Here is a 27889-nt window from a genome sequence, read left to right as displayed (position 1 = left end):
ATCGGGACCCAAAAGAGGACACATTCACAAAGTGGTGCTATCTGTTCTCAAGTGGTAATGTCTTCAACTATATTGTGAATGAAACCCTGTAATGTGACCATAAAATGCTTTAGAAATATTAAACTTAAACTTATAATATTGCCCCCTGGTACTCATCCATTCGAACTCTCGTTTATTTATACAATACAGAACCATTTACCTTTCCACTTGGAAGTGATCACTATACACACACTCGCATGACATATCTCCCACTGATAGTTGGTGGCCCTTGAGAACAGAGCTTGGGCCACTCTGTTTTGGTGTATTATCACTCCTGCTCTATCTTCTAGATGTGTCCTATAAATATGTTTTCCACTGTATAACAGGGCCTATTTTGGCTCTGAGAGTCACACAATTTTTAGTTTGTAGGGGCAAATGCAATGGGTCATCCTAACCCTGTTGCTGTAGCAGAAATAGTTGTTTTATTTATCTATGCACCTGCTTGTGGTGTGTATTGTATAGCCAATATCTGCATATCCTAGAATATACAGTGGTGTGTAAAAGAAAGTACACTCTTTGAATTCTATGGTTTTACATATCAGGACATAACAATAATCTGTTCCTTAGCAGGTTTTAAAATTAGGTAAATACAACCTCAGATGAACAACAACACATGACATATTACACCATGTCATGATTTATTTAACAAAAATAAAGCCAAAATGGAGAAGCCATGTGTGAAAAACTAAGTATACCTTATGAATCAATAGCTTGTAGAACCACCTTTAGCAGCAATAACTTGAAGTAATCGTTTTCTGTATGACTGTATCAGTCTCTCACATCGTTGTGGAGGAATTTTGGCCCACTCTTCTTTACAACGTTGCTTCAGTTCATTGAGGTTTGTGGGCATTTGTTTATGCACAGCGCTCTTAAGGTCCAGCCACAGCATTTCAATCGGGTTGAGGTCTGGACTTTGACTGCGCCATTGCAACACCTTGATTATTTTTGTTTTCAGCCATTCTGTTGTAGATTTGCTGGTGTGCTTGGGATCATTGTCCTGTTGGATGACCCAATTTCGGCCAAGCATTAGCTGTCGGACAGATGGCCTCATATTTGACTCTAGAATACTTTGGTATACAGAGGAGTTCATGGTCGACTCAATGACTGCAAGGTTCCCAGGTCCTGTGGCTGCAAAACAAGCCCAAATCATCACCCCTCCACCACCATGCTTGACAGTTGGTACGAGGTGTTTGTGCTGATATGCTGTGTTTGGTTTTTGCAAACGTGGTGCTGTGCATTATGGCCAAACATCTCCACTTTGGTGTCGTCTGTTCAAAGGACATTGTTCCAGAAGTCTTGTGGTTTATTCAGATGCAACTTTGAAAACCTAAGCCGTGCTGCCATATTAGGAAAAGGAAAGGAAATCTTTGCCCCACAGAGCTTAAACTCTAAATGGAATGATGGGAAACCAACAGACAGCAGGTGAGGGATAAGTGCAGTCAATGGCAATTATTGGTAGGAGTGACTGGGTATTTGACAGTAGCTATGAGTCTAGGCTAATGAAATGGTTCATTTAAGATGTGAGTTTTAAAAGTGGGGAGAGAAGATGATTGGTGTTACCTGTGCAACTCCCTCACACTGTTAAGGGGAAATGATTTCAGATGAGAAAGAGCGCTAAAGGGATGGAAAGCTGTTTCGGGTAGAAGCGTGGTGAGAGAGCAAAGCTGGTAGGGAGGAGCAAATGAGCGGAGAACTTTGTCATTGACCTGAAATGTGATGCAAAGCCAGGAGAGGGCTTTAAGAAGATGAGCAGAAACTGGGGAGAAAGTGAAATTATTCTGGCAGCAAAATTTTGGATAGATTGCAAAGGAGAAAGTTGTGAGGCACAGAGGACTGTTAATAGTATGTTACAATAATCCAGACAGCAGAGGTTAAGGTCATGCATTAGTTTTTTTGTTTTTTTTATAGCAGTAGTGTGACACAGGAACGGTCAGATCTTGGCAATATTACAGAGGAAGGATTGATACGTTTTAGCCATGCCATAAACGTGAATAGAGGAGTCAAATGTCACTCGTAGAAAATGTGCTTTGGTGATGTCATTTACGGTGATGAAAATGTATGTAGTAGGTGTTATAAATTTAGATGCACTTCCAGTTCCCCCATACTATAGTACATACAACTACCACTTGTGAACACATTCACATGTCTCAGATGAGTCTGCAACACTGCCTTACCCCATTATCTCTTGGCATACAATGATTTCACTGCAGCCAGGGATTCAGGGTAATGCAAATGAGCACACAGTGTATCACTTTTGGCTTCATGTCCATTTCACTTCCAAAAGTACAGGGAAACTGCCTCCAGCGAAGAGAAACCTGCTTGTGCAGCCAATACAACACACAAACAATGTCTTCAAAGTGCAGGTCTCCTCAAAGACAGAGCTACAAAGCAGAGCTCTACTCACAAGTTCATAATGAAGGTCTCCATTTAATGTGACAGCCAAGAACAGTGGAAAGACAATGTTACAGGTCCCATATGGACCTTTCATCATTCTTGTCTATTTCAACATGGACCCCTATAAGCTTATGCCTGCTGTCGCATTTTTCTTCTCTCAAGCACAGCCAGAGTTAGGCCTAGGACATAGTGGAATCAGCGTCGCTGAGGCGGGCTGAGCCGCGCTGAACAGATGCACAAAGCCCCTGCATCTGTAATCAGCGCGGCTATAGTTTCTCCCTCCGCATGCGTGCGGAGGCTGAGAAAATCAGAAGACAGGCAAGTTTGAAATTTTGCCGCTTGGAGGAGCGGTCACGTGACCGCTCCCATTCAACGGGGCTGCAGCCGGCATTTTACCTACTGTGTCGGTGGGATAGCAGAGCCACCAGACCAGACAGAGTAGAGGCAGCACAGAGGTGTGTGTGTGTGTGTGTGTGTGTGTGTGTGTGTGTGTGTGTGTGTGTGTGTGTGTGTGTGTGTGTGTGTGTGTGTGTGTGTGTGTGTGTATATTTATCAAAGTTGCACAATGTTAATAAATAATTTATTCTCACGTCTTTTTTTTTTTATTTTTAAAATATATAATATATATACACACACACACACACACACACACACACACACACACACACGTTCCCCAGTGACACACAAACACACTGACAGCTACCAAGTGACACACACACACAGTGATACCCACCTCCCAAGCGCGCTTGCTGTCTCCTCTGCCAGGACAGCAAAAAGCTGGTAGAGCGAGCGGCAGCGCGCAGCAGCACCAAATTCTTTACTATGTCCCAGGCCTTAAAGAAGTGCACAACCAATAAACCTACGTGTATGGCTGTTTTTGACCTTTTTGGTTGATAATAATACAGTAATGGTGCCAACAGAGGGAAACAATGAGCAAGCAAAAATGCACTATCTCCTTGTGAGCTGAAGTCGCCTTTTATCACTACTAAAATGGATTGGTTGTGTTTGAAACTGATTTCTGCATGTGTTTAATCACACGTCTCAATATTGTAAAGTCTCCCCTATAGTCTCTTATTCGTTTGATCTTTTAAGCGACTCCCTATCATTGATGCAGTGCCTTACAACTTCCATTCTTTAGTGGCATTTGAGTTTTTTTGTTCCCCTTGTTCAGGAAAAAGGGACTCCTTTAGTTTTTCCTCGTATAGTCTATATTGGTCTCTCAATCCCCATGAACATTTTCACGATTGTAGGTCTGTTATGTAGATTGTCTACATTGTCCTTATATAGTGATAATCAACGGATGTTGACTAAATTGATGTCACTATGGTAGGTTCATGTTCATTAAATGAGAAATAGGAGTTTTCCCACTTTGTAGCTCGTAAAGTGTTAAACTGTTTTAATCTAAACCACTAATATTATTATATAGTTTGAGTTCAAGGTATATGTTCAAAATGTCCTGCTGAGAGTCGTGTCCGAAAACAAGAATGCCATTATCTCATTGCATAAGCGATAACGCATTGATCCAGCTGCTCCCACTCATGAACGATCCATTGTTTTACGAATTATTATTTTTTTTTTAAGTACCCACCTAGCGACATCCTTTATCAGGAGTCCTTTTATGTAAGCGTTTTGGATCATAATTCTTGCTTTATCTCAAACATTTTCTAACATGCTCATCGTCTTCACTAAAAACCATTTTGTAACTATGCACTTGAGGTCAACATATTAGCACCAATTCCAAAGAATATTTATTAGATGATCAAATAATTATTACATGTAATAATCTACTGTGACCGACCTAGAATTGCTAGCATTTTCATGAAAATTACGTGATTTTGTTTGTTTTCTCTCCCTTTATAAGAATGTATCTTGCTCCACCCAAAGTGAAAGTGCTCTCCATTAAAAAAAAAATTGTTTTAAATATTTTTTTATTTTATTTTTTTGTAATGAGGGTTGGACATCCGGCTCGTTAAATGGGTGATCTGTACCCTACTAAAATAAGTGTTACCCAAAGCAGTGTCCATATTAGAGCACCTTCGCCAAGCTTCCCGGCAGAGCTACTGTATGTATAAAGCAGAAGGCTTTCATACAGGTACATATTACCCCAGTCCCGCTTGCAAATTGTTTATTTATTTGGGGTGGGTAGGAGCAAGGAGTGCGCTATGATTTCTGAGTTCAGCTTAGACTAAAGAGGGCTGGCTGTCCAGATGCCTTCTATTCATTTTAAAGAATGACTGATGTTATTAGCATATTTTAGCCTGTGGAAGCCCAGCCCACGGCTGGATGGTGCAGAATACAAATGCAGGCTGCAATGTCACTGAGAGTGAACAGGGCGTGCAGGCATCGCGACATCACGTTTACCCCTTTGCTTCTCCCCCACTTCAGCTGTGCTGTCTCGATCTGTGTGTATATACCCTACATATGCCTTGATTATATTTTGGGTGAGAGGCGATTAGGAAGTGATCTGTCGTCATGACGCCACGGGAGAGCGATACCCCACTGATCACCAACCTCTGCTTTGCTGCAATATAGATAACAACCTCGAGTTTTTGCAAAGAGGATCGTTGAATTATTGATTTCATTTTTTTTTTTTTGCATGTGCTGGATCAATTACCAATTGATGCAGAGAAGGGGTGTTTGCAAGGATGGCAGCGTGGCACTCCTAAAAAATAAGAGAGAGAGAGAGAGGGGAGGGATATACCTGTGAGTGTGACATTATTTTATAAGGGGGAGGGGGAGAGAAGGAAGAGCGATCAAGGCTGAGGCAATCCCCCCCAAGACAAGAGCCATCCAAGGAGGGGGGCGGGCTGTATTAAACGTTGGGGATGGGGGGAAGGAAAAAGGCAACATACTCATATATATCTATATAGACATGTACATATATATTTTTAACTGGATCCAGTGGTCCTTCAACATTAAGGAGTGCAGCTTTTTTGTGGGGGGAGGGAGGGAGCAGCGAGATGACCAATTCTGACCTTTGCGGAGAAGAGGGAGGAAATAGAAGAAGAGAGTCTGCTTTTTGGGGGGAAATAGACACAACCTTGTCAATTTCATATTCATGCACATGAGCGCAAACACCATGATATTTATGGTGCTGGGGGCGTCCATTGTTATGGTAAGAAATCATCTCACTTTCCTGGCATGTTCTTTTATTTGGTAGCGATGTTATATTGCCTTGTGTGCGTGTGCGAGCATGAGTGAGCGTGTTTGTGTGTGGTGTGTGTGTCCTTTACAAGAAGTAGCAGCATTCTGATGATGACTGCTCCAGTCTTTTAGCAAACAAACTAGAGTCAATGTTTTATTCCATCATCTAGAGTTGACCAGATGCCTTGGTTATGGGCTCTTACAGGCAATAGCTTGCTTGATGGACATGAATGCTCTTTTGGACCGATTTCACAATTATATCTTACCGCATTTAAGAGGGGAAGACCGCGTTTGTCATTGCAACTGTGGAAGGTGAGTCGCCTGCAATTTATTATTTTCTTCTCTGTGCATCTGAACCACTCCGGGTGTTTGTATGAATTGCATATCAATGGGGGAAATGCTAATACATTCACCATTCCAGCACCATGGATAGGTCACAGTGTGAAAATACCAGGCAGATGATTTCAGAGGGCTTTGTGTTTTGTATTCAGCCGGTGTATGTTGAAGCCACATCTATTCCCCTGCTCCTTGCATGATCACAACGCAGTTCATTGCATTTATGTTGTTTTCCTGAATTGAATCCCAGTGACACCAGTAACTTTCATTGAACGCATATTATTAACCTCTTCTTTGCTAGAGGGGCCTGCAGCGCATTCACGCGCAGTATAGGGGAAACAGTGACTCGTTGTTTGGATCCACCTTATTGTTAATGTTGGATACAGATTACACGCAATAAAACGTTGATGTTGCTAATATATGGGAACCGATGTATATACCAAGGCTGTAGACACGGCATCCCTGCCCTGCAGAGTTTGCCATCAAAGTAGCATTGTTGGGAGATAGGATGAGAGACACTCACAGGTGCAGAGCGGAGGGGAGCTGCTGGAATTGGAGCAAAACCTATAGGGTAATCTTTCTATTTAGGAAATAAGGCAACCGAGTGGCTGTTTTATTTAACGTTTACCATTTTGTTTAAAGGGACCTGCTGCATTATGTATGTATGAGTTATGGACATAAGGGCTACTAAACTATTTACTTTTTTTTGGTGTGGATTTGTACTAACAATCCATTAAAAAAAAAAACAACAACAAAAACTGGTGACTGGAACAACACCGATGTTTTACAATTTTAGATCTTTTTTACTTCTATATATTTTTTAAGAATATCACTTTTTTCTGATAGTCTAAATCTTTTCAATATTAATGCAGGTTATTTCTGTTTGTTAATTATGATAATGCTATTTTTATACATAAAAATAAGCGCTACTTTTAATGCACCTCAAATAATGCATAAATAGCCAATAAATTCACCTTTTGGGGTTTCCAAGGTAAGGGGGAGCAGGCAGCGACATTCTTTACTGGAAACATAGCAAATATACCTTACATGATGGTGGCATGGTCAATGCAGTAAAGGAATTCATTGAACAATATTTCATTAGAGGTCGTGAGGGTAAATACATTAAGTGTATTCATGGAACAAACTCACATAGGAGGTTATGAGGGGCAAATACATCAATGCATCCATGGCAGCAATGCACTCTAGGCCCCTCCATTAACAAATGGAGTAGTTAAAAAAATAAGTGAGATAAAAGGAGATTTTATATGCTAGGAATGAGGAAATAAAGACAAAATCTGAATGTGTTTCCTGTAGTGCAGTTGGTGGGTAAAGTGGTCCTTATGTGTCATGAACCTATGTATTTCCGTGCACCTAATCATAGCTGATCTAACCATATGTAGCAGTTTAATCAGGGTCTGGGTATCCTTAATTTATTTAATGTGTTCTGTGTTGCTTTGTTGGAATTTTGCACCTGCATTCTTTGAAGCTCCATTTACTTGCAATCCCATTGTTTGTGTGGGTGCGGCGGAGTTCTATTCTGAAAGATATTTTGGTGTTTAGAACTCTTCATGATTTACTTCTGTCACAATCATATGCAGCAAAAAAGTTGTATGGGCAGACTATGTGCTGGCTGCAGTCAAATGTCTTTCCAGCTAAAGAGGACATGACTTAATTAATGTAGAAATACACCTTCACTACAGATATCACTTAACCACTCTTAACACTAAGATTCACTACTAAAAACTAAATGTTTTGGGATGTCTTCATCTTTTATCGACTTGCACGGAGTTAGGAAAACTTTTAGCAGGGACAAAGTAGAGATGTAGTACACGTTTATCTAATTATCCTATAGACCAGAGATAAACAGGTATAACCGGCCAATATGACTATAATTATCAGGCTTTTAGATGAGACGTGGGTATAAGATATAATGAAGTTGGCTTTCCATCAATTACATTTGTATCGCACCAACATCTGCAGGGGAAAAAAATCATTTTTACTATGAAGTTGCAATTTAGGCCACTTAAAGAAAATAACCTCTTAACTATGAGAGTGGCCTTTAACACATAGCGTAGCAATATGTGTGATTCAAAAACATAAGTGCTGGCTTTGAACATCTGCTACAAGACGATTGGAAGGGAATTTTATGAAATGCAATCACCGATTTCTCTTAATGCACAGTTGCCTCATAATTATTTTCTAATTTGATACTTTTGTGTTAAATTGGCATTTTCTTCCCAATAAAGGATGTAAAATATACATATTTAACCCCTCTGTGCTAGAATAAAATGTAACAACTTGGTTTTACAGCCTAGTTATACACATAAATCATCTGAGGTAACTGATTTTGAGCTTGTATAATTGGATCTGCAATATATATATATATATATATATATATATATATATATATATATATATATATAGTGTATATATATATATATATAGTGTGTGTGTATATATATATATATATATATATATTGCAGATCCAATAAAATGCCTTAGTCAACACTATATAAAACAATGGACAGACTGCCCATTTCAATGTCTCCCTGACAAATAGTGATGGTCAGAAAGACACAGCTGATCAGATGATTAGCTTAATATATGCCCGAATATATTTATATATCTATATATATATATATATATATATATATGTGTGTGTGTAGTGTGTATATTAATTTTTTGATATATATATATATATATATATATATATATATATACATATATATATACATATATACATATATATATACATATATATAAATATATTCAGGCATATATTAAGCTAATCATCTGATCAGCTGTGTCTTTCTGACCATCACTATTTGTCAGGGAGACATTGAAATGGGCAGTCTGTCCATTGTTTTATATAGTGTTGCCTAAGGCATTTTATTGCGATCCACAAACAGCCAATCAACGCAAGGGAGTCCTATTATCTTGATGTGATGGACAACACTTGGCTTGAAAGACCGCAAAAGGATTGTTTTTTGTGCACAAGTACACAGTTTGCTTTTATCTGGATTATAAAACAGCTCCTCAAAAGCCAATTGTAAGCAAAGAGATCACAAAACCTGTCCTGTTTTTGGACGTCTTCACTAAATGTCACCAAGCAAGTTAAAATGTTGGAAAGATCTCTCCTGACATACCAAATCTAAGAAACAAAGTTAACATACGTATTCTGTGGGAATCAACGTATTAGTCCTGTGTGATCTTCATCGTGGTAAGGTGGTGAATATCCCACAGGAACAAAACATTGGTTTCCAGTCAATAACTATGTCAACTTTGTTTGATGTGACTGGAGGTCTTCCCTTCACCATCACTATATTAAAGCAGCATTACGCATCATAATGTGGTACTGTAAATATGTACTGAGTATGCCTGCACACATCCAAACAAAGTCTGTTATCTTTTGATAATAGTCTAAAAATTATGGAGTATCTAACAAATTTCAAGAACCCCCATTGTCCATCCATCGTTGTCTGTGACAAAACTTGGGATATGAAAGGAGAGATTCCTGCTTTATGGGAGCAGTATCATGTTGGTTATACCAGATTCTTGCATAATGCTCACTTTCAGAGGGGTACAGGTTTTCTTTCTTTTGAACACCAGATGATCTAAAAAAAAAAAAATAGACTCTTCTTTTTGTCTTGATTTTGTGATAGTGTTAAAATGAAGGCCTGTAACATCCTCATTTTATATAGCAAAAGGGTCTTCAAAATCATATCTTTTGGCTCTTTCAGTTTATTGTCATTTTGACTAAATACATGATTAATTGTGATGTAAACGCTAAATACACAGCTAGCAAGGACAATATGTTACTTATGCAATTTTAGGATTTCAGGGAAGGGGGAACTTGAAAAGGGCAATTACATGAGGGATCCAGCTGTAGGAACATTGGGAGCTGAGGTTGCCATGTTTACTGACCATAAAATATATACCCCATAAGACAACTATATTATTTCAACTATACATATACTATAATTATTACAATGCTGTTAATGGCAACACAACAGGCATATTCATAGCAGAGTTTACAGTTGCAGCTCAGTGACTGTAATATATGAAGAATATGTTGTATGGTGCTCAATAGAAAACAGCAAAAAACAAAATAAATATTGAAAAACGGAATTAACCCAATATGTATAGATAACAAATAATTCCGAAAGATGTAGACTTGAGAAAGGACTTTTTGTTTGCCCGAAACGCGTTGGTGTGGTTGTTTTGCTCTTATCCATTAAACAAGCTATTTTTTATCATGGGAACGCATCCTTGTATCTTATTTTGGCTCAACCAGCTTTGGATTTAGTGCTCCGTTTTTTTCCTTTTTTTGTCCAGTGACTGTAATAGAATAAGAACATTCTGCAACCAAATGGGGATTCCGTGCTGGCCTGGCAGCCAATGCGTTGATAATTACAGAGGTCTGATGTTAGCATCGCAGTTCAGAGGGTAAACTACAGTAGATGAACACTGATTGATAAAAAGCTGCTCTTACCATTAAATAATTTTGTTGTAGAAAATACACTGGTAAATCAAACAGACATAATCTGATTTCTTTTTTAAATGATTACGTTAGGCAGTTCTTTTGGTCATAAATTTTATGTGGACATAGCTATCATAAAATAATACGTTATGAGCCCACTAGTTTTTAAAAATATTTTGTTTCAAGGCTCTTGAGAAAGAGGTTTACGCCCAAAACATTGAGTCTTCTTCATACAGGTGTTTGCCTTTGTGAGTACTGATTTATTTTTTTAGGACTGTGAGGTTTGATCATTTATTGACATTATTTTGGCTATTCTCTTGCTATTTTCATGTGTATTTTACCGGTTTGTATAAATGTATATGCAATTGTTGCACTATTTGATATTCTATGCTAAAACATTTTTTTGCAATGATATAGACCTTGTTGTATTTGTTCCATATGGTTCCCATAAAAAAAAAATATATATATCCAATAAAGACTATCACTTGTGAGCACATTCACATGTCTTAGACAGGTCTGCACCCTGCCTTTCACCATTATCACCTAGCATATAGTGCTCCCACTGCAACAAGGGATTCTGGGAAATAACATGCAAATGAGCACACAATGTGTCACCTTTTGCCTGAAATCCATTTTTACATGAACCCCTATAATGTTTTTTATCGCCTTTTTCACCCACCATAACTTAAACAGTGTGTGTGTGTGTGTGTGTGTATGTATATATGTATATATATATATATAAGGAAAAAAAGAGGAGAGCGCGCACGCCCATAGCGTAAAATTGTATATTTAATGAGGGGAAGGGGAGGAGGGGGTAAAAAATGCACTTACAAAAGTACAATAAAATCAAGCATTGTGTGATTATAATCACCACCATCCGGTTAGTGCTGCATCATCTTGGGGCAATCCCAGTCTCCAAATGTAAAGGATCGACGTCCCAGCAGGTTTCCAGGGCTGGTAATGCTGTATAAGAGTCCAAGAAAGTGGCTCCGTATTGTTTAAGCCTCTGTAGCACTCGCGCATGGATCAGTCTGCTCCAGCGCTCGGTAATGACGTAAGTGTCAATGCGTCCGACGTGATGACGCTCCCTGACGCGTTTCGTCACTCACAGGTAACTTTTTCAAAGGGAAGTGTGGAGAAGGGGAAGGTCCGGTATTTAAATGCACAACCTAATGATGTTAATTGGTTGGAACGCCCCCACTCAGCTGAAAAGGTGCTTCGTGCTATTACAAATATACCACCAATGAATATATATAAAAAAAAATATAAAATATACATAATAAAAACTATAAGAACTGGAGTAGATGGAGTATAGGAGATAAAACCGCAGATTGTAAATACTATACCTAAGGGGAACATACACATCCCATAAGCTAAACAAACTAGCATTAAACACATATAAAATAAAATTCTAAAGACATATTGAACACCCATTTAGGTATACAGAGCTATATGGGTCAATAATTAACCCTTAATAGCAGACATGTACGGTGGCGCAGTTCCCATAAAAGGCTTGTACATATATAGACAATTGCAAATACATCAATACTAAAAACATAAAACAATATATGAAAAATTATATAAATTAAGTAATTATATACACACATATACAATAAACTTTAAACAGTCAAAAACCAGATAGTTAACCCTTTCGAATGGATAAAAAAATCGATAAAAGATCCACAATAACCTATCTCATACGGATATTTAGGTATATTGATGGAGAACATTAATGTTAGGAGTCTATATGCCATGAACAAAGCAAGAAGTCTGGAAGGACTAAATTTGTATTGAAGTAGTGGTATAACCTATAATAATGTAAATAAGTGCAGTGTATTTAGTGATACTAATAATAAGTGTATATGAATCAGTGTAAAAGTAAAAATGAATATATAAATAAAAATTCTAAAATATTTTAAATAATGAAATAATTATCTATACTAACAATACCACTAAATAACCATGAATACTTATAATGTAATCATCATTTATGATGGTGTTGACTCTAAGAATTGAATATTATATAGGTGACTAAAAGGTGTGCTATATAGTGTGAAATTCAAGGTGTGAAATTAATTTGTCTATTTACATATGGTCCAACCCAATGAACCCATATTAATATATAAAAATCGTAATAAATTTGAAAAATTATTTATAAAATTTGAAAAAATGATTATAAATGTGACCCAAACTCCGGACAGGGAGGGGGGGGGGAATACCCCGAGGAGAGATCCAGACAAAGGATGGCACAGAAAAGCAGAGGAAGTCTAACAGGAAGAGACGTCCAAGGAACCATTAAACAAATGTACTAACATCCAGGCATTCGTTAAGTCCCCCCGGGCTTAAAGTGCCCAATTGGTGGATCCAGAAAGTTTCCCGCCTGCAAAGGGACTTGAACCGATCGCCACCAAGAGCACACGGTGAAATGGTCTCAATTCCCATTATTTTCATAGTCTTAGGATCTTGCTGATGGAATAATTTGAAGTGTCGAGAAACACTATGGTTGTTAAGACCCTTAATTACATTTCTCCTGTGTTCCAGGAAACGCGTTCCCAGAGTCCTAGTGGTGCGTCCAACATATTTTAAACTGCACCCACACTGAATTAAGTACACGACATGAGTGCTGAGACAATTGATAGAACTACTAATGGTATGCGTAGTACCTCTACTTGAAGAACAGACGTGAGTCTGATTCAGGAGGTGCCTACAAGTAATGCATCGACTACGGCCACATGAGTGATTATCCAGTGGACCCTTGTTTTTCTTAGCATTAGTAAAAGTGGAGGAGGACCTGAGTCTAGTGGGAGCTAGCATACTCTTAATACTTCTAGCCTTCCTGTATACCACAGTAGCTCTATCAGGCAGAACAGGTCCTAAATGGGGGTCACACTTGAGGATAGACCAATGATCATTAAGGATTTTATTGATAGATTTAAATGACTGGTTATAGGTAGTTATGAACCTCACTGTAGACACCTCCATCTCTGTACTGTAGTTACTGCTGGGGTGTCATAACTTAAGCGGATCCCCTTATTTTGTTTGTTTTTAGACTTATTTAATAAGGCTGATCTGTCAAAGGAGCTCACCTTGTCGAGAGGTGAGCTGGACGCATTGAACAAGCTAAAGGCCAATCATGATATAGTTATTAGACAGGCCGACAAGGGGGAGGCATAGTCATCCAGGACTTATCTGCGTATCTCCTAGAGGCACGCAGACTCCTGGGTGACTTGGCTTCCTACACCTTGTTAGAGTCTGATCCAGTGGACACTTATCATCCTTTACATTTGGAGACTGGGATTGCCCCAAGATGATGCAGCACTAACCGGATGGTGGTGATTATAATCACGCAATGCTTGATTTTATTGTACTTTTGTAAGTGCATTTTTTACCCCCTCCTCCCCTTCCCCTCATTAAATATACAATTTTACGCTATGGGCGTGCGCTCTCTCCTCTCTTTTTCCTTCTAGATTCCCTGTGGACGTGGTTTGTCCATATTGAGAGAAGCCGGAGACCCTCTGCACCAGCACCCACATTTTTATTGGAACTATTCTGAGGACTGGTTTACCACTTTTTTGCCTTTTTCTATATATGTTGTTATATAATTATATGTATAATTTCTTTATATGGTTTACAGGTTTTTATATATTTGTGCTAGAATTGAATAATTAAGGGATTCACTATTATTAGTCAACACTGTGTAGATATAATACTTTATTATTTTTAGCAAGTATATTTACTTATTTATTGGTTCACCTTAATCAGAGGTGCTGCTTTCTTTTTCTGTTTGTCATATATATATATATATATAGATATAGATATAGATATATATATATATATATATATATATGTATGTATGTGTATATATAGATAGATAGATATAGATAGAGAGTTGCAGTGCCACATCGGCTTGGGTTTGTATATGTTTCACCCAGATATTTATCCTGGATGGAAAACAAATGCCCAGTAAGCCAGTTGTTGCCCTGATTGACTTCCTGACATAAAGCTGTTGCCTGTGGCGTATTAAAAATGTTGTCGCCCATACGCCGGCCGCCTCCTCCTTCACGGTTCTCTCCTCCTTCTGCAGCGTCGCGACATCAAATGATGCTCCAACATTGCGTGATGCCGCGTTTCCATGACAACGTGATGCCATGTGATGTCACGTTGTCATGGCAACTGTGACGTCGCAGTGTCATTGAATGCCGCGATGCTGCAGAAGGAGAGTGGCGCGAAGGAGGAGGTAAGAGACCTTTACAGGGGCCCCATGCTTTCCCTAGGCAATCAGTGGTGAAATCGGACTAAATGGGAAATCCACCACTGGCTGTTAGACCAGGGGAGCGCAAACTTTTGAAGCTGCGCCCCCCTGCCTGGCCTCCCCGAGTCTCATGCCCCCTCTCCTACCTGCCAGCTGCGTCGCGTGACTTCATGTCAATATCAAAATGTCAAAATCCGTTCCGCAGAATTTCCCAGGCTTCCCACTCAAAATCCGTTCCGCAGAATTTCCCAGGCTTCCCACTCAAAATCCGTTCCGCGGAATTTCCCAGGCTTCCCACTCAAAATCCGTTCCGCGGAATTTCCCAGGCTTCCCACTCAAAATCCGTTCCGCGGAATTTCCCGGGCTTCCCACTCAAAATCCGTTCCGCGGAATTTCCCAGGCTTCCCATTCAAAATCCGTTCCGCAGAATTTCCCGGGCTTCCCATTCAAAATCCGTTCCGCGGAATTTCCCGGGCTTCCCATTCAAAATCCGTTCCGCGGAATTTCCCGGGCTTCCCACTCAAAATCCGTTCCGCAGAATTTCCCGGGCTTCCCATTCAAAATCCGTTCTGTAGAATTTCCCGGGCTTCCCACTCAAAATCCGTTCCGTGGTGTAAAATCCGTAAGTTCTTTACCTTTTTGACACTGGTACAGATGCTTCCTGACACACGTTCTTAGTTCTGGGGATTTTAAATCCATTTTTAATTTTCACAAATGCATACTGTGTTCACCATTTTTCGGTGTGCTGACTTACATACGAATAAAAGTTTATTATTTTCTTGCTTTTATACACTAGTACGTTATGTTTCCATATCACTCTGTTGGTATATGGAGCTGCTAGTTCATTCAGCTATTCCTAGGGGATATTTACATCCTATTACCCTTTAATTTTGACTGTGAGTGCGTGTAAAAGAGACTGCTGTGACCACTCTGGCCACTTTATCTGTGTTTATCTACTGTAATTTTCCCTATGCAACGGGTCATTTTATCCAATTTTATGTTGTTTGGTTTTAGCGGTGTTACTCTATCTATATAATTCCAGTCGGAATCCATGCAGTTTATTCAAAAACCGCCATTGGATACAATTTGCTTGTGGATTTTAAGAATCCAATCCACGGATAAAGCAATCTGCAGATCTGATTGTTAAAATCCACCAGCGGATTACGGAATCTGCAGATCAGATTGTTAAAATCCACCAGCGGATTGCGGAATCTGCAGATAGGATTGTTAAAATCCACCAGCGGATTACGGAATCTGCAGATGGGATTGTTAAAATTCACCAGTGGATTGCGGAATCTGCAGATCGGATTGTTAAAATCTTCCAGCGGATTGCGGAATCTGCAGATCAGATTGTTAAAATCCACCAGCGGATTACGGAATCTGCAGATCAGATTGTTAAAATCCACCAGCGGATTACGGAATCTGCAGATGGGATTGTTAAAATTCACCAGTGGATTGCGGAATCTACAGATCGGATTGTTAAACTCCACCAGCGGATTGCAGAATCTGCGGATCGGAGTGTTAAAATCAACCAGCGGATTGCGGAATCTGCAGATGGGATTGTTAAACTCCACCAGCGGATTGCGGAATTTGCGCATCAGATCTGTCCTAGTAAGTAACAAAATAAAATAGTAAATATGGAAACCAGGTTACATTGAGACACGCCAGTTATCATGTAAAATTGTAATTGTGGTTTATTCAGAATATTACAGATCAGTTAGGTAGCCGTCACTCTCACGTGTACTTCTCTGGGTTTGTCTGTGGTCACCATCAGTTTGTCTCAGATGCATGTCTAGTCCTGTTGAAACTGCTCAGATTCAGCAGTACTACAAACACAAAGTAACTGCTCAACAGATGAGGTGTCCAAACAGCGGGATCCGCTGTTTATTTATTTTAAATCTTTTTTATTGGAGAACTTACAATTTTGTACAAGTTATACATTTCCATTTTTACATGGGGAAGCATGCTTCTTGACAATTCATTTTATTTTGCTGCAATAATTTTGCATTTTGTAAGATCCCCATTTTGTTTTTATGTTTTTTGTTAAATTAATATAACAACACATTTCTTATACAACAAGCTTATTGTATATTGTCAACCAGTCTTTAGCACATACTTAAATAATTTCAATACTCTACTGGTAATTCAACCAGGTTGCCCCTCGCCTGCACTCAAACACTGTTGTCCTGTGTTGTGTTGGTGCCAATAGTCTTGTCTGGTCTCTACTCGTCTCTTAGATCCCTGTTTAGATTATACAACGTTTAAATTCTTATTGGGGTTTTTTTGGCCAGTGTTCGATTTGCGAACCATGCTGTATATTGAGAGAGCAGCAGGTATCATTGGAGCACAGCCAGGAAGATCCAACCTCCAATTCCAGGACAGGAAAAATATCCAGACCACTCCAAAATAAAGTATAATTTATCAGATTTAATGCATGCTAATAAACAATAGAAATGGACAACATGAACGCACCTACGCGTTTCATGCAAACAGCACTTGACCAAGGCGAGTATACAGGTAAAGGGCCGCTGTGCCCTGTTATGCTTCCTGTATACTTTGGATATTCTCTTATGTTGTCATACGGGTTGGGTGTTTATCAATGTGTTAATCTGTGTGGTTGTCAGGTGGACATCACAAGACACATATCCCTCCCCGCTCTATTGAATTCCTAATTTGTGGACAATCTGGATATTATCTGGATATTATGCTTGCATACGGAATCGTGTCTGATTATTCAGCACCTAATCCACTCACCACTGACCATGCTGTGTATTGAAAAGGTTCTTGCATTGTTTACTTTGTCTCGTCTGATTGTGCGGCAATAAAGCTCTACCAAGCTCTCCCAAGTTTGGAAAAATGTCTCCACCCTCTTTTCTCTATCTGTCGTTGCTTCTACCCAATCTAGTGTAAATAAACTATATAAAAAAAAAAAAAAAATCTTTCCCTAGTTTAAGTGACGGGAGGTATTGTGAATCCATTGCTGCAAAATTGTTTTTCTTGTTGCCATGGCTATAATTTGTATAAATTAGCTGTTTCCATTTTGGTTCACTCCGTCCCTTTCTGTATCTGAGTTTGTAAAACTAAAAATCACATATTCCGAATCTATGCGTATATGCGTATATTTGTGTCTAGTGAATCTTTGCAATGTTTACCAATCTGTGACCAGAGTTTGTGGATCACTGGGCAGTTCCACAAACAGTGCAAAAGATCTGCCCCCAGGGAGGCACATTTTGTAGATTTTTTACTATCGGGGGCCAATTGTACTTGAAATCTAAATGTAGGTGTAGTATATGTCCTATGTAAATTACTGTAGTGCATTTCTTGGTATATTGTGGATAGGATAATTTTTAACGACTTTTCAAATTGTCTCATAATATTTTCCATACTTAGATCCAGGCAATCTGGTAGCCAAGCTCCTACACCAGGTGTCTAATCATCAACATGCAACATTTTCTTCAAACATTGATAAATGTTTGAGATGTATGTTTTCCTAGATCTTGCCATATAGAGAAGATCTTCCAGCTAATTGCTCCTATCTTCTGTTGATAGATTGTTTAGTATTTCTAGCGTATAATGTCTGGCATGGAGATACGCAAAAAAAATGGTGTCTTGGCTAGTCCATATTTATCTTTTTGTTCTTGAAACGAGTATATTGTATTATCTAGTTTATGTAGAAGTTGTCTTATACCAAGTAGTCCCTTCTTTTCCCAGGCCACAAATGGGTAGCTCGCTTTTCCCTCTTGAAATGTTTAATAAATGGTAGATATAGTACTTTGGGGTTGTACCATGCTTTATATGTATTGCATAGTAGCAGATTTTCCTTTATCAATACTGGGATGTCTTTAGATGACATATGCAGTAAATATATAACATTTATATCTGGACTTAGTTGCTGGTCAAATTCTTGTATTGTAAAATAATTTGTGTGGTTAATCCAGTCCCCTGAATTTCTTAAAAGTGCTGCCATCTTGTATGCTCTAATTGAGGGGAGGTTTATACCCCCGTTTCTTTGTGCTGCTGACGTTTTGCCATGCTTATTCTAGCTTGTGTGTTCTTCCATATAAAAATCTGGAAAGATTTGTTTAGAGTTTTCATCTTTGTCTTTTATTATGATTGGAAGCATCTGTAATATACAGTTATAGCACGATCCGTTACAACGCGAATCCGCTTATAACGCGACGAAAGGGTGGCTCCCAATTTTCATATGTATGAATACTTTGCAACACGATTATTAGTATCTTACATAATTTATTGTACATTGTATACAATTGTACATTATTTATAACGCGATCCGCTTATAACACGATGTGATTCTTTGGACCCCAAGCACAGCGTTATAAGGGGGTTGAGCTGTATTTAGAATTTTAGGGAAGATTGCCATCTTCACAAGGTGACATGTCCCCAGAAATGTCAGAGATTCAGAGTTCTTAGTGTCTGCTTTAGCTTCTACGTGTGGCTGCATTTATCCGGTCACATCAGTGGGGGTGAGCTCTTTGTTTCACTTCTTTTCCATTGGGGGTGAACTATCCCAGCGAGTGGCCTCCTCCAGATATTTTGTGTCTTGGAGATAGAAATAGAATTGGTTTTGGTTGACTTTTTCTATTCTATTTTGCTTGAACCAATTTAACGAACAGCATCAGGCTATAACTTTTAACTTTGTGCCACGCTTGCCGTGGCTTTTTGCCACCCAGTCTAGGATTGCTGGTGTTTGGCAATTTAAATTTGACGTTCTTATCTCTTGTTTCTTTCATGATGTTTTCTGTGATGAATTTGGCACTTTTTCGAAATGTGCTTGCGCCTTTTCTGGTGAGTCAAATAGAAAAGTATTGGGACCTTCCATGACTTAGTTTTGCCGGATAGAGTAGTGCGAATTGCTCGCCCTTCTGTATAGTTCCTTCCATAGTGGGGGAGAATTCCCTCCTTTTCTATGCCACTTGGGCTGAGAAATCTTGAAATAGTAATAGTTTATTAACTTCATAGTGTAGGTCTGATTGTTTCCTGTAGGCTGCCAGCACATTCGCTCTATCTGCGTAGTTGAGGAACCTCAGGATAACTGGCCTTGCTCTGGCGTTGTCCTGGTCCCTTTCTGAGCCCAGTCTGTGTGCTCTTTCAAGTTTCAGGTCCTCTACTGTGCCTAGCATTTTCAGTGCTTGTGGCAGCCATTTTGAGAGCATCTGAATGAGATCTTTCCCCCTCACAGATTCTGGTATTTCTATGATACGCAGGTTGTTTCTACGGCCTGTATTCTCCAGATCATCTAGCTTCTCCTGTGTGGTTATTATAGTTTGATTGTGTTTATACTTTACTTTGCAGTTGTTGGACGTATGTTTCACAGACCAGCGTTCTGCTCTCCACCTCCTCTAACCTGTGTCCGTGTGAGCCGAGCTGTGACAGGGTCTCCTGCATTATATTTTTTAGATCTGATATTTTTTCTTCAAATATAGGGACATTAATTGTTGCACCTCTCCAGCTGTGGCCTCTGCTGGGGGCATTTCCTATACTCTGGGTTCAGGTGTTGTAAAATCTCCTTCTGGTTTGTCCGGGGACTGTATTTCTAGGGTTGCCATTTTTGTTTTAGCTCTCTTTGCCCATCTTAGATTATGTTTGTGATACTTTTCACCAATATATTTTGTCTTCTTAGATTCTCAGTCATTTCTGTGCCTGTATTTGCAGATTTGGCTAATTTTATCCTCTGCAAACTTTAACTTTTGAGTGAAAGGTGAGGGGAGGGTGGTTTCACAGTCCTCCCCCCGCCTGAACCAAGATAGAGGCACATCAGGGACTATGATGAAAGATGGGGGGTCACTACGTGCGTGGACGCAGCACCCGCCGCCTTTGTTACGATTTTCCAGGGCTTGTGGTGCTCAAGCTGGTGCTTTTAATGGGTTTCTCTTCCCCTTCCTCAATTGTTCTCCCACGGGGCCTGTCCAGGCTGAGCCGTCTCTGAGTAGCACAGCGGGTGCCTCTTGCTCATCCCACGTCGGAGATCAGTCTTCCTCGGGTTTCCCCTGTACCTCCCTGCATGATATTTGGCTCAGAGCCGTTAGCCACGCTCCATGCAGCGTTGCCTAATGTGTCCTCCTCCCGCTGTTCCCGATCTCGACTCTGTGGCGTTCCCAGACCTCGCCAACTCCGCTTCTACTGATGGGGTATCGTGAGCCGCCCGGTCCATGCTCACTCGTGGTCCGCTTCGGTGTCTTCGGCAGCCCGATCTGTCTTGCAGTTGTAACTCTCCTCTGCAACCGTGCGGCTCATCGCCGAACGCTCCCTGGTCCTCGGTCCTCCCCCTGGCTGGCAGCCTGATCTGACTTCTGGTGACTTGCTTCCTTGTTTGTCTGCTTTGGCCAAAGGGTTTAACTAAATGATCCTTACTCATGAGAATATCAGCACTTAAGTATTGCAGTATGTATTTTGTCAAATTGGATGTAGTAGTGGACATTTTTGTTTTAAGTCCTATACAATATTTATGGCGGCATACAATACTTAGAGCTACATACAATACTTAGAGCTACATACAATACTTAGAGCTACATACAATACTCATAGTTGCATAATGATAGCTTCATACAATACTTATAGCTGCATACAATAATAATAGCTGCATAATTATAGCATTTAGGGCCTATTCACGAAGCTTTGAAGTGGACGATCACAAAATCTGTCTTTGTCAATGGCAGTTTTCATCCGATCATGGGGCAAACGCTTGTTTTACTGTACCAAAAGTAAGGCTTTTATCTCCTTCACTGCTGTATGTAAGCCACAAAATTCCTAAATCAATAGAGGAATTGCTTATTGTTGAGCTGGTAGGGTGAGGATAATCCTTACATCTATGGGCTATGTTTCTAAAATCCTATTAGCTGCCATTCAGCTGGGGATTCCTACAAGTGGGCATCCCCCCTGAAAAGGGCATCGTAACATCATGTGCAGTATAAAGGCCAAGGCCAAGCAAAACAAGTAAACGCCAAGGCAAAGTGTATCCATTTTGAATTTTTTTAAGCACCTAGTCGATGTTTTTGTACATTGATATTATGTATAGAATGGGAACTAGGGGGTCCTCCACAGATGAACCACGGTTTTTGTTTTAGCTCAGTGGACCCACTGGTTCCCAAGATACTTACAGGTGTAGTTACCAGTGTCTGTGCTCCCGCTAGGTAAATTAAAATGGCCACCAAATCTCATGGGTCCTTGGGCTTCTTGTTGGACAGCCATTTAAATAGGCAATCCAGGTTGGTTTTTGTTTTAAAGAGAAAAATAATAAGTGCAATCCCATAAACCAATGTGCAAATCCCGTGCTGGTGAAATACAATATTAAAGGGCAATTGTCCCATAAACCATACAATACAATGGTGAAAAATGTTCACACACCCGGTGCTGCCAGATACCTGCGCTTATCCAACCGCAATCAAACAGAATGCAACAAATAGGTAGCCACGGCTTTTTTAACAAAAGGTTTTTGTTTTGCATTTTTTTTAATACATGATTGAAGCATGGGGGCTCCGGAGCTGAACCCCATTCTCCCCCTGCTTCCGGAGGTACTTACCTCTGTAGTAAGTGCTGGTAGCCTCTCCAGGATTCACATGATGGCTGCGTTTCTGAGCTCCTGGGTAACAGGAAGCCAGGATGCCATCAGGTGCAGCTTCCTGTTGGCCCATGTGACGCAGGAGCATTAAACTGCAGAAAACTGCAGAGAAATACCGACACCCCCTTCGGAGTATCTCTGGAATCACTGGATTCCTGGAGCTGAAAGTATTGGAGTTCAGCTCAGGAGCCCCCCCTGCTCAATCCCATATTAAAACATGTTTTAAAAAAAACCGTCTTGGATTGCTCCTTCAAACCTTAAAAAAACAAACAAAAACAATAATAGAAAGCGACGCCTGGCCCTCCAGGAGATAAAGAAAACAGGGGGAGACGTTGTTTTCCTCCAGGAGACGCACTTCACGTCTCAAGAACCGCCTAAAATATTTCAACATGCGTTCCCAATGAGCTATTTCTCATCATTCAGCAGCAAACGCAGAGGGGTTGCCATTCTGTTCCGTCAGGGCACTCCATTTAATTTAACAAAAATTCAAGCAGATCCAGAGGGGAGATTTATTGTAGTCTATGGCTCACTATCCGGCACGACAATCGCCCTTATTAACCTACACGCCCCAAACGAGAACCAGACAGAATTTCTTAAAAAGGTTCTGGAAGAAATTGACCCACAATACCTATCCTCAATACTTATTGCAGGGGATCTAAACATGGCTCTCAACCCAAAAGAAGACAAATCGAGCCACCCAGGACGACAACACTCCACTCAGTCACAAAGACTGGGGAAAAAATTTAAGGACATTATTGGGGACTTCTCTTTGGTGGACATTTGGAGAACACAACATCAGGGGCACAGAGATTATACCTTTTACTCGGCGCCTCACCAGTCCTATTCCCGTATTGACTACTTTCTCGCTACCAAGAAAGTCCTATGGTTTCACAAATGCATACTACAAGAAATTCTTCCCCATCCTGTCCAAACATCTATTAAGCTTGTTCAACTCATTTTTAGAAGAGAGTCCTATCCCATCCACAATGTCGTCCACAAATCTGGCAATAATAATTAAGGTCGGGAAGGACCCCACCCAATGTGGCAGTTACAGACCAATCTCATTGTTGAACAACGACCTTAAACTATATAGTAAAATTTTGGCGAACAGACTTAACCCCATCCTCCCAAGAATAATACACAAGGACCAGGTCGGGTTTGTCCTGGGCCGTCAGGCCTCAGACAATACACGTAAAATAATTAATTTAGTAGACCATGCCCACCTTTCAGGCTCAAAGGCGATGCTATTAAGCCTAGACGCAGAGAAGGCATTTGACAGGATTGACTGGCTATTTCTAAACCAGACATTGATTAAATTTGGCTTCAGAGACTCGTTCTTAAAGGGTGTTCAAGCACTTTATCAGAATCCCTCTGCCTCGGTACGCCTCTCAGGCGGAGGCTCTGAACGATTCCAAATCCAGAATGGTACCCGACAAGGATGCCCCCTATCTCCCCTTCTCTTCGCCCTCACGATTGAACCACTGGCGTCTAAATAAGACAAAACCCGAACATCCAGGGAATCCCGATCGATAAAGCGCAATACAAAATTTCCCTATTCGCTGACATCATTCTTACTCTGACTAAACCTCTAACTTCCCTCCCTAACCTCCAGAGGGAACTGTCGGAGTTTGGTAAAGTATCAGGATATAAGATAAACAGCGACAAATCAGAGGCTCTAAATCTTAGTCTCCCAGATCCCGAAGTCAATCTCCACAAAACCAATTTTAGCTACAGATGGTGCCCTTCATACATTAAATATCTGGGAATTAATGTGTCAAGGCACTATCGGGATTTATACCGGGATAACTACCCGCGGTTATGGGACAAGATCAAAAAGAATCTAGATCAGTGGGAAGGTTACCAGATATCGTGGTTCGGTCGCATGATTTCCACTAAGATGAATATACTCCCAAGAATGTTATACCTCTTTCAAACACTCCCGACCCACGTTCCGGGCGCTGATCTAAAACACATTCAAAACAGATTATTCCATTTTATTTGGCAGGGCAAAAGACCCAGAGTCGCCAGATCGGTCTTGATGGCAGCAAGATCTAGGGGAGGACTGGGGGTACCAGACTTACACAGATATTACTTAGCTGCACAGCTCAAGCAGGTAGTAATGTGGAATTCGGACCCGACCCGTTGTAGTTGGGTAGAGATAGAGACTCGATGTGCCAAAATGCCTTCTCTGCAAGCCTGCCTCTGGAGCCTGGACAGAGGAGAGGGGCATACACACAATCTTAAACTACAGGCCTCCCGTTTCACATGGGAAGTCTGGTTAAGATGTAAATACAAATATGGCCTTACTACCAAAAGTTCCCAATTGACCCCCATCTTTAACAATCCGAAGTTCCCCCCGAGATGTGGATCTAAACTGTTCGATCAATTCAACACAAGGGGTATAGAGGCGATTGCGGATCTTCTGAGCCTAGGGAGGCTTCTGAGTTACCAAGAATTAAGGACTAAATATAAAATTAGAGAATTGGACACATTCAAATACCTTCAAATCAGAAACTTTATTAGGACAACATGCCCTCTCCCAGAATACCCCACTCTCACGTCGTTTGAACTTCTTTGCGAGTCAAAGACCCACCAGAAAGGTCTAATCTCGGACATATACGGGGCTCTGGAGCGCTCCTCGACCCCCAAAGAGCATGATTATATGCTCAAATGGGCAGCAGACCTGAATACAAATATAAACAGAGAGACTTGGGAAGAAATCTGGGAGACAGCCTCGGAGACCTCCCTATGCACTACAATAAAGGAAAACATCTATAAAATTATGTTTGGCTGGTATCTTACCCCAGCACGATTAAACCAGATCTACCCTCTGGCATCAGACCTATGTTGGAGAGGCTGTGGTCATAGAGGGGACATGGTCCACATCTGGTGGACCTGCCCAGAAATTGTGAAGTACTGGGCCAAGGTCCAAATTTTGATAAAAGAGGTCACCGACCTGGAAGTGCCTATTGACCACTGACCTACCTGCTGGCTGCACCATTGAAGGACATGGTCCGGCCAATCAGGAAATTAATATCCTTCATTCTTACCACGGCAAGATGCTGTATTGCGGCCTCCTGGAGGAAAACAACTACGCCGGCACTGGGAACGATCAAAAAAAGAGTCGACGAGGTGATGGTCATGGAAAGGCTCACCGCTATCGTTAGACAAAAACTCCCCGCCTACGAGGACATCTGGGAACCGTGGATCTCCAGCAATAGGGCCAGATAACCAACTCCAGCGAGACAGAGACCGATCCCCCCCCCAGAGGTGCACTAATATTACTTGCAAGTCCATACCCCCAACAGCCAGGTGGGTCCCTTGTCTTTGCAGGGGCTCCACACTGCTCAAGAGAAGGTCCCCTCGTCGGAGTCTTCAAAAACGAAAAGAGATAGAGAAGAAGCACAATAGAGATTAGTAGATCAATAAAAATACTTTTAAAAAAAACAAATACATTAGGGCCCACTCCAGGGTGCCGCAGGAAAAGCGTAACATAGCATTTGCTATGTCCACCGGCGATTTTCCGTGTCTCCTACACCTTATGTGCATGTGCAGACTCGTCCGTCCCCCTTCTCACATGCACGACTCGGCCGCTCCCCCTTCTGTGCATGTGCGAACTCGGCCGTCCCCCTTCTCACATGCATGACTCGGCCGCTCCCCCTTCTGCACATGCGCGAACATGGCGGCCCCCTTCTCAGTACCGCTGTATTGGCGGATCGCGGAGAAGTGAAACGCCGAGAAGCGGGGCCCTACAGTATTCATTACTTACAAAGTAGTAAAAATTCATAGGCACACATGTATTAACACAGGCAGTGATGCGATCTCCATAGCTGGTTTCCAACAAGGGACAGGGCCAGCTCAGTGCCCCGGAGTGGAAGCAGTCACCGGCACCCTGGATCCAACGAGCGGTACACCTCGTGGCGGTGTAAATGAGTAATAATAACCTCGGCACGTTCTGTACTTGTGATGTACTTCATCAGGAGTTGGTTATGTTGCAATATAACAAGTTTTATATACCCAATGCCAATTTTAACAATTGGAATAATTTAAATGAAACCAAACTTTAACAGGTTGGAGGATAATATGGATAAATAAAGAAATAAGTGCTACTAGGTCATAATATGATAGGATACTATAATATCTTTCCCCCCATCAAAAAAATGGTACAATATCTATTAGGACTAGGCTTTTAAAATAATAATTAATTCGAGATTCCACATATGGAGAAAGGGGGGGTGTCTCCACTTCAGGGAAAGAGAAGATGAAGAAATAAAGTGGTGCAGGAAGCACACAGGAGCCTTTTCTAGAGCAATTAACAGTGCCAGATTGGACAATGCAAACATTAGAGGATATATAAAGTGCTGCTGACCCCCATGTATCCACGTCACTGAGGAAGCTTTTAGCGAAACGGGTCTGACGGTCGTTTGGTCCTCGCGAGCCACCGTACAGAGAAGTGAAGCAGAATTTTGTGTTTCCTGATACTTCTCCTGATCGTTCCCCGACGTCGGAGTCGGGTAGGGTTTTTTTTGGGGTGCCCGTACTGTTGTGTCCTTAAAAAAAGCTCTGTAACTGTGTTATCATGGATATCCGACTGGTCAGTATCACTGGTGTTATAATTTGTGCCCACAATGGCTGCCCTCCTTGAACGTGAATAGTTCCTTCTTTGTCTAGGTCTTCCTTGTGTGGTGTCACCGCAGTGAAGATAATAAAATATCAACCAGTGGCAAGACATTTTAAAAAACACCAACACAGTCTGGCAACGCTGCGGTGTATGCCAATATTGCACGGACATGTCCCCCTTAGGGGAGGTGACAGAAACAAACTTCTTTTACAGCTATGTAGCCCTCTTTCCTACGCTCTAGAGCAAGCATGTCAAACTCGCGGCCCACAACGACTATTTTTCCGGCCCAGCTCACGATATGCCAGCACTGCCAGGCAACGCGCGCTCTCTGCAAAGGGGGGGGGGGGAAACCTCCCCCCTCTCCTGATTGGCTGGCGCGTGTTGGCACGCTGCCAGAATTTTTTTTTGGGTCGCAGCAAGCTCTATCTGAGCTTGCAAAGCCAGGCCCGCCTCTTCCTGCTACATGCAGCAAGTCCGGTGAGCACTGCTCCATGCCTGTTTGCTTCCCTCTTGCCCTCCTGCTCCGATTCCGCTCCCCCCCGCTCCGATTCCGTTCCGACCCCCCGTTCCTATTCTGCTCCGATCCCCCCCCCTGCATCGATCCCCCCCGCTCTGATTCCGTTCCGATTTCCCCCGTGTGTATGTGTGCCTGTGTGTGTCTGTGTGTGTCTGTGTGTGTCTGTGTATTTGAGTGTGTGTCTGTGTCTGTGTGTGTGTGTGTGTGTGTCTGAGTATGTGAGTGTCTGAGAGTGTCTGAGTATGTGAGTGTGTCTGTGTGTGTCTGTGTGTGAGTGTGTGTGTGTCTGGGAGAGAGAGAGTGTGTCTGGGAGAGAGAGAGTGTCTGGGAGAGGGAGAGTGTGTTTGGGAGAGGGAGAGTGTGTCTGGGAGAGGGAGAGTGTGTCTGGGAGAGGGAGAGCGTGTCTGAGATAGGGAGAGAGTCAGAGTCAAAGAGTCAGAGGGAGAGAGTCAGAGGGAGAGTGTGTCTGAGATAGAGGGAGAGTGTCAGAGTCAAAGAGTCAGAGGGAGAGAGTCAGAGGGAGAGAG

At 41.3% G+C, this 27889-nt stretch overlaps 1 protein-coding gene across 2 annotated transcripts in view; it reads left to right on the top strand.

Moving 5' to 3' along the window:
• The first annotated feature begins 235 nt into the window (after positions 1-235).
• TMEM240 (transmembrane protein 240) overlaps positions 236-27889 on the top strand; it is a 101374-nt gene continuing 73720 nt past the window's right edge. The window contains exons 1-2 of one of the 2 annotated variants that reach the window (XM_075604808.1): positions 236-5548; positions 5783-5889. In XM_075604808.1, the coding sequence (XP_075460923.1) occupies positions 5492-5548; positions 5783-5889 (164 nt within the window). In that variant the 5' untranslated portion in view covers positions 236-5491. Of the gene's footprint in view, positions 5549-5747; positions 5890-27889 lie in introns of both variants that reach the window. The other variant, XM_075604809.1, reaches the window with a different exon arrangement.

The sequence above is a fragment of the Ascaphus truei genome, chromosome 6 (assembly GCF_040206685.1).
Source record: "Ascaphus truei isolate aAscTru1 chromosome 6, aAscTru1.hap1, whole genome shotgun sequence".
NCBI lineage: Eukaryota > Metazoa > Chordata > Amphibia > Anura > Ascaphidae > Ascaphus > Ascaphus truei.
This window is presented reverse-complemented; position numbering and strand designations above follow the sequence as displayed.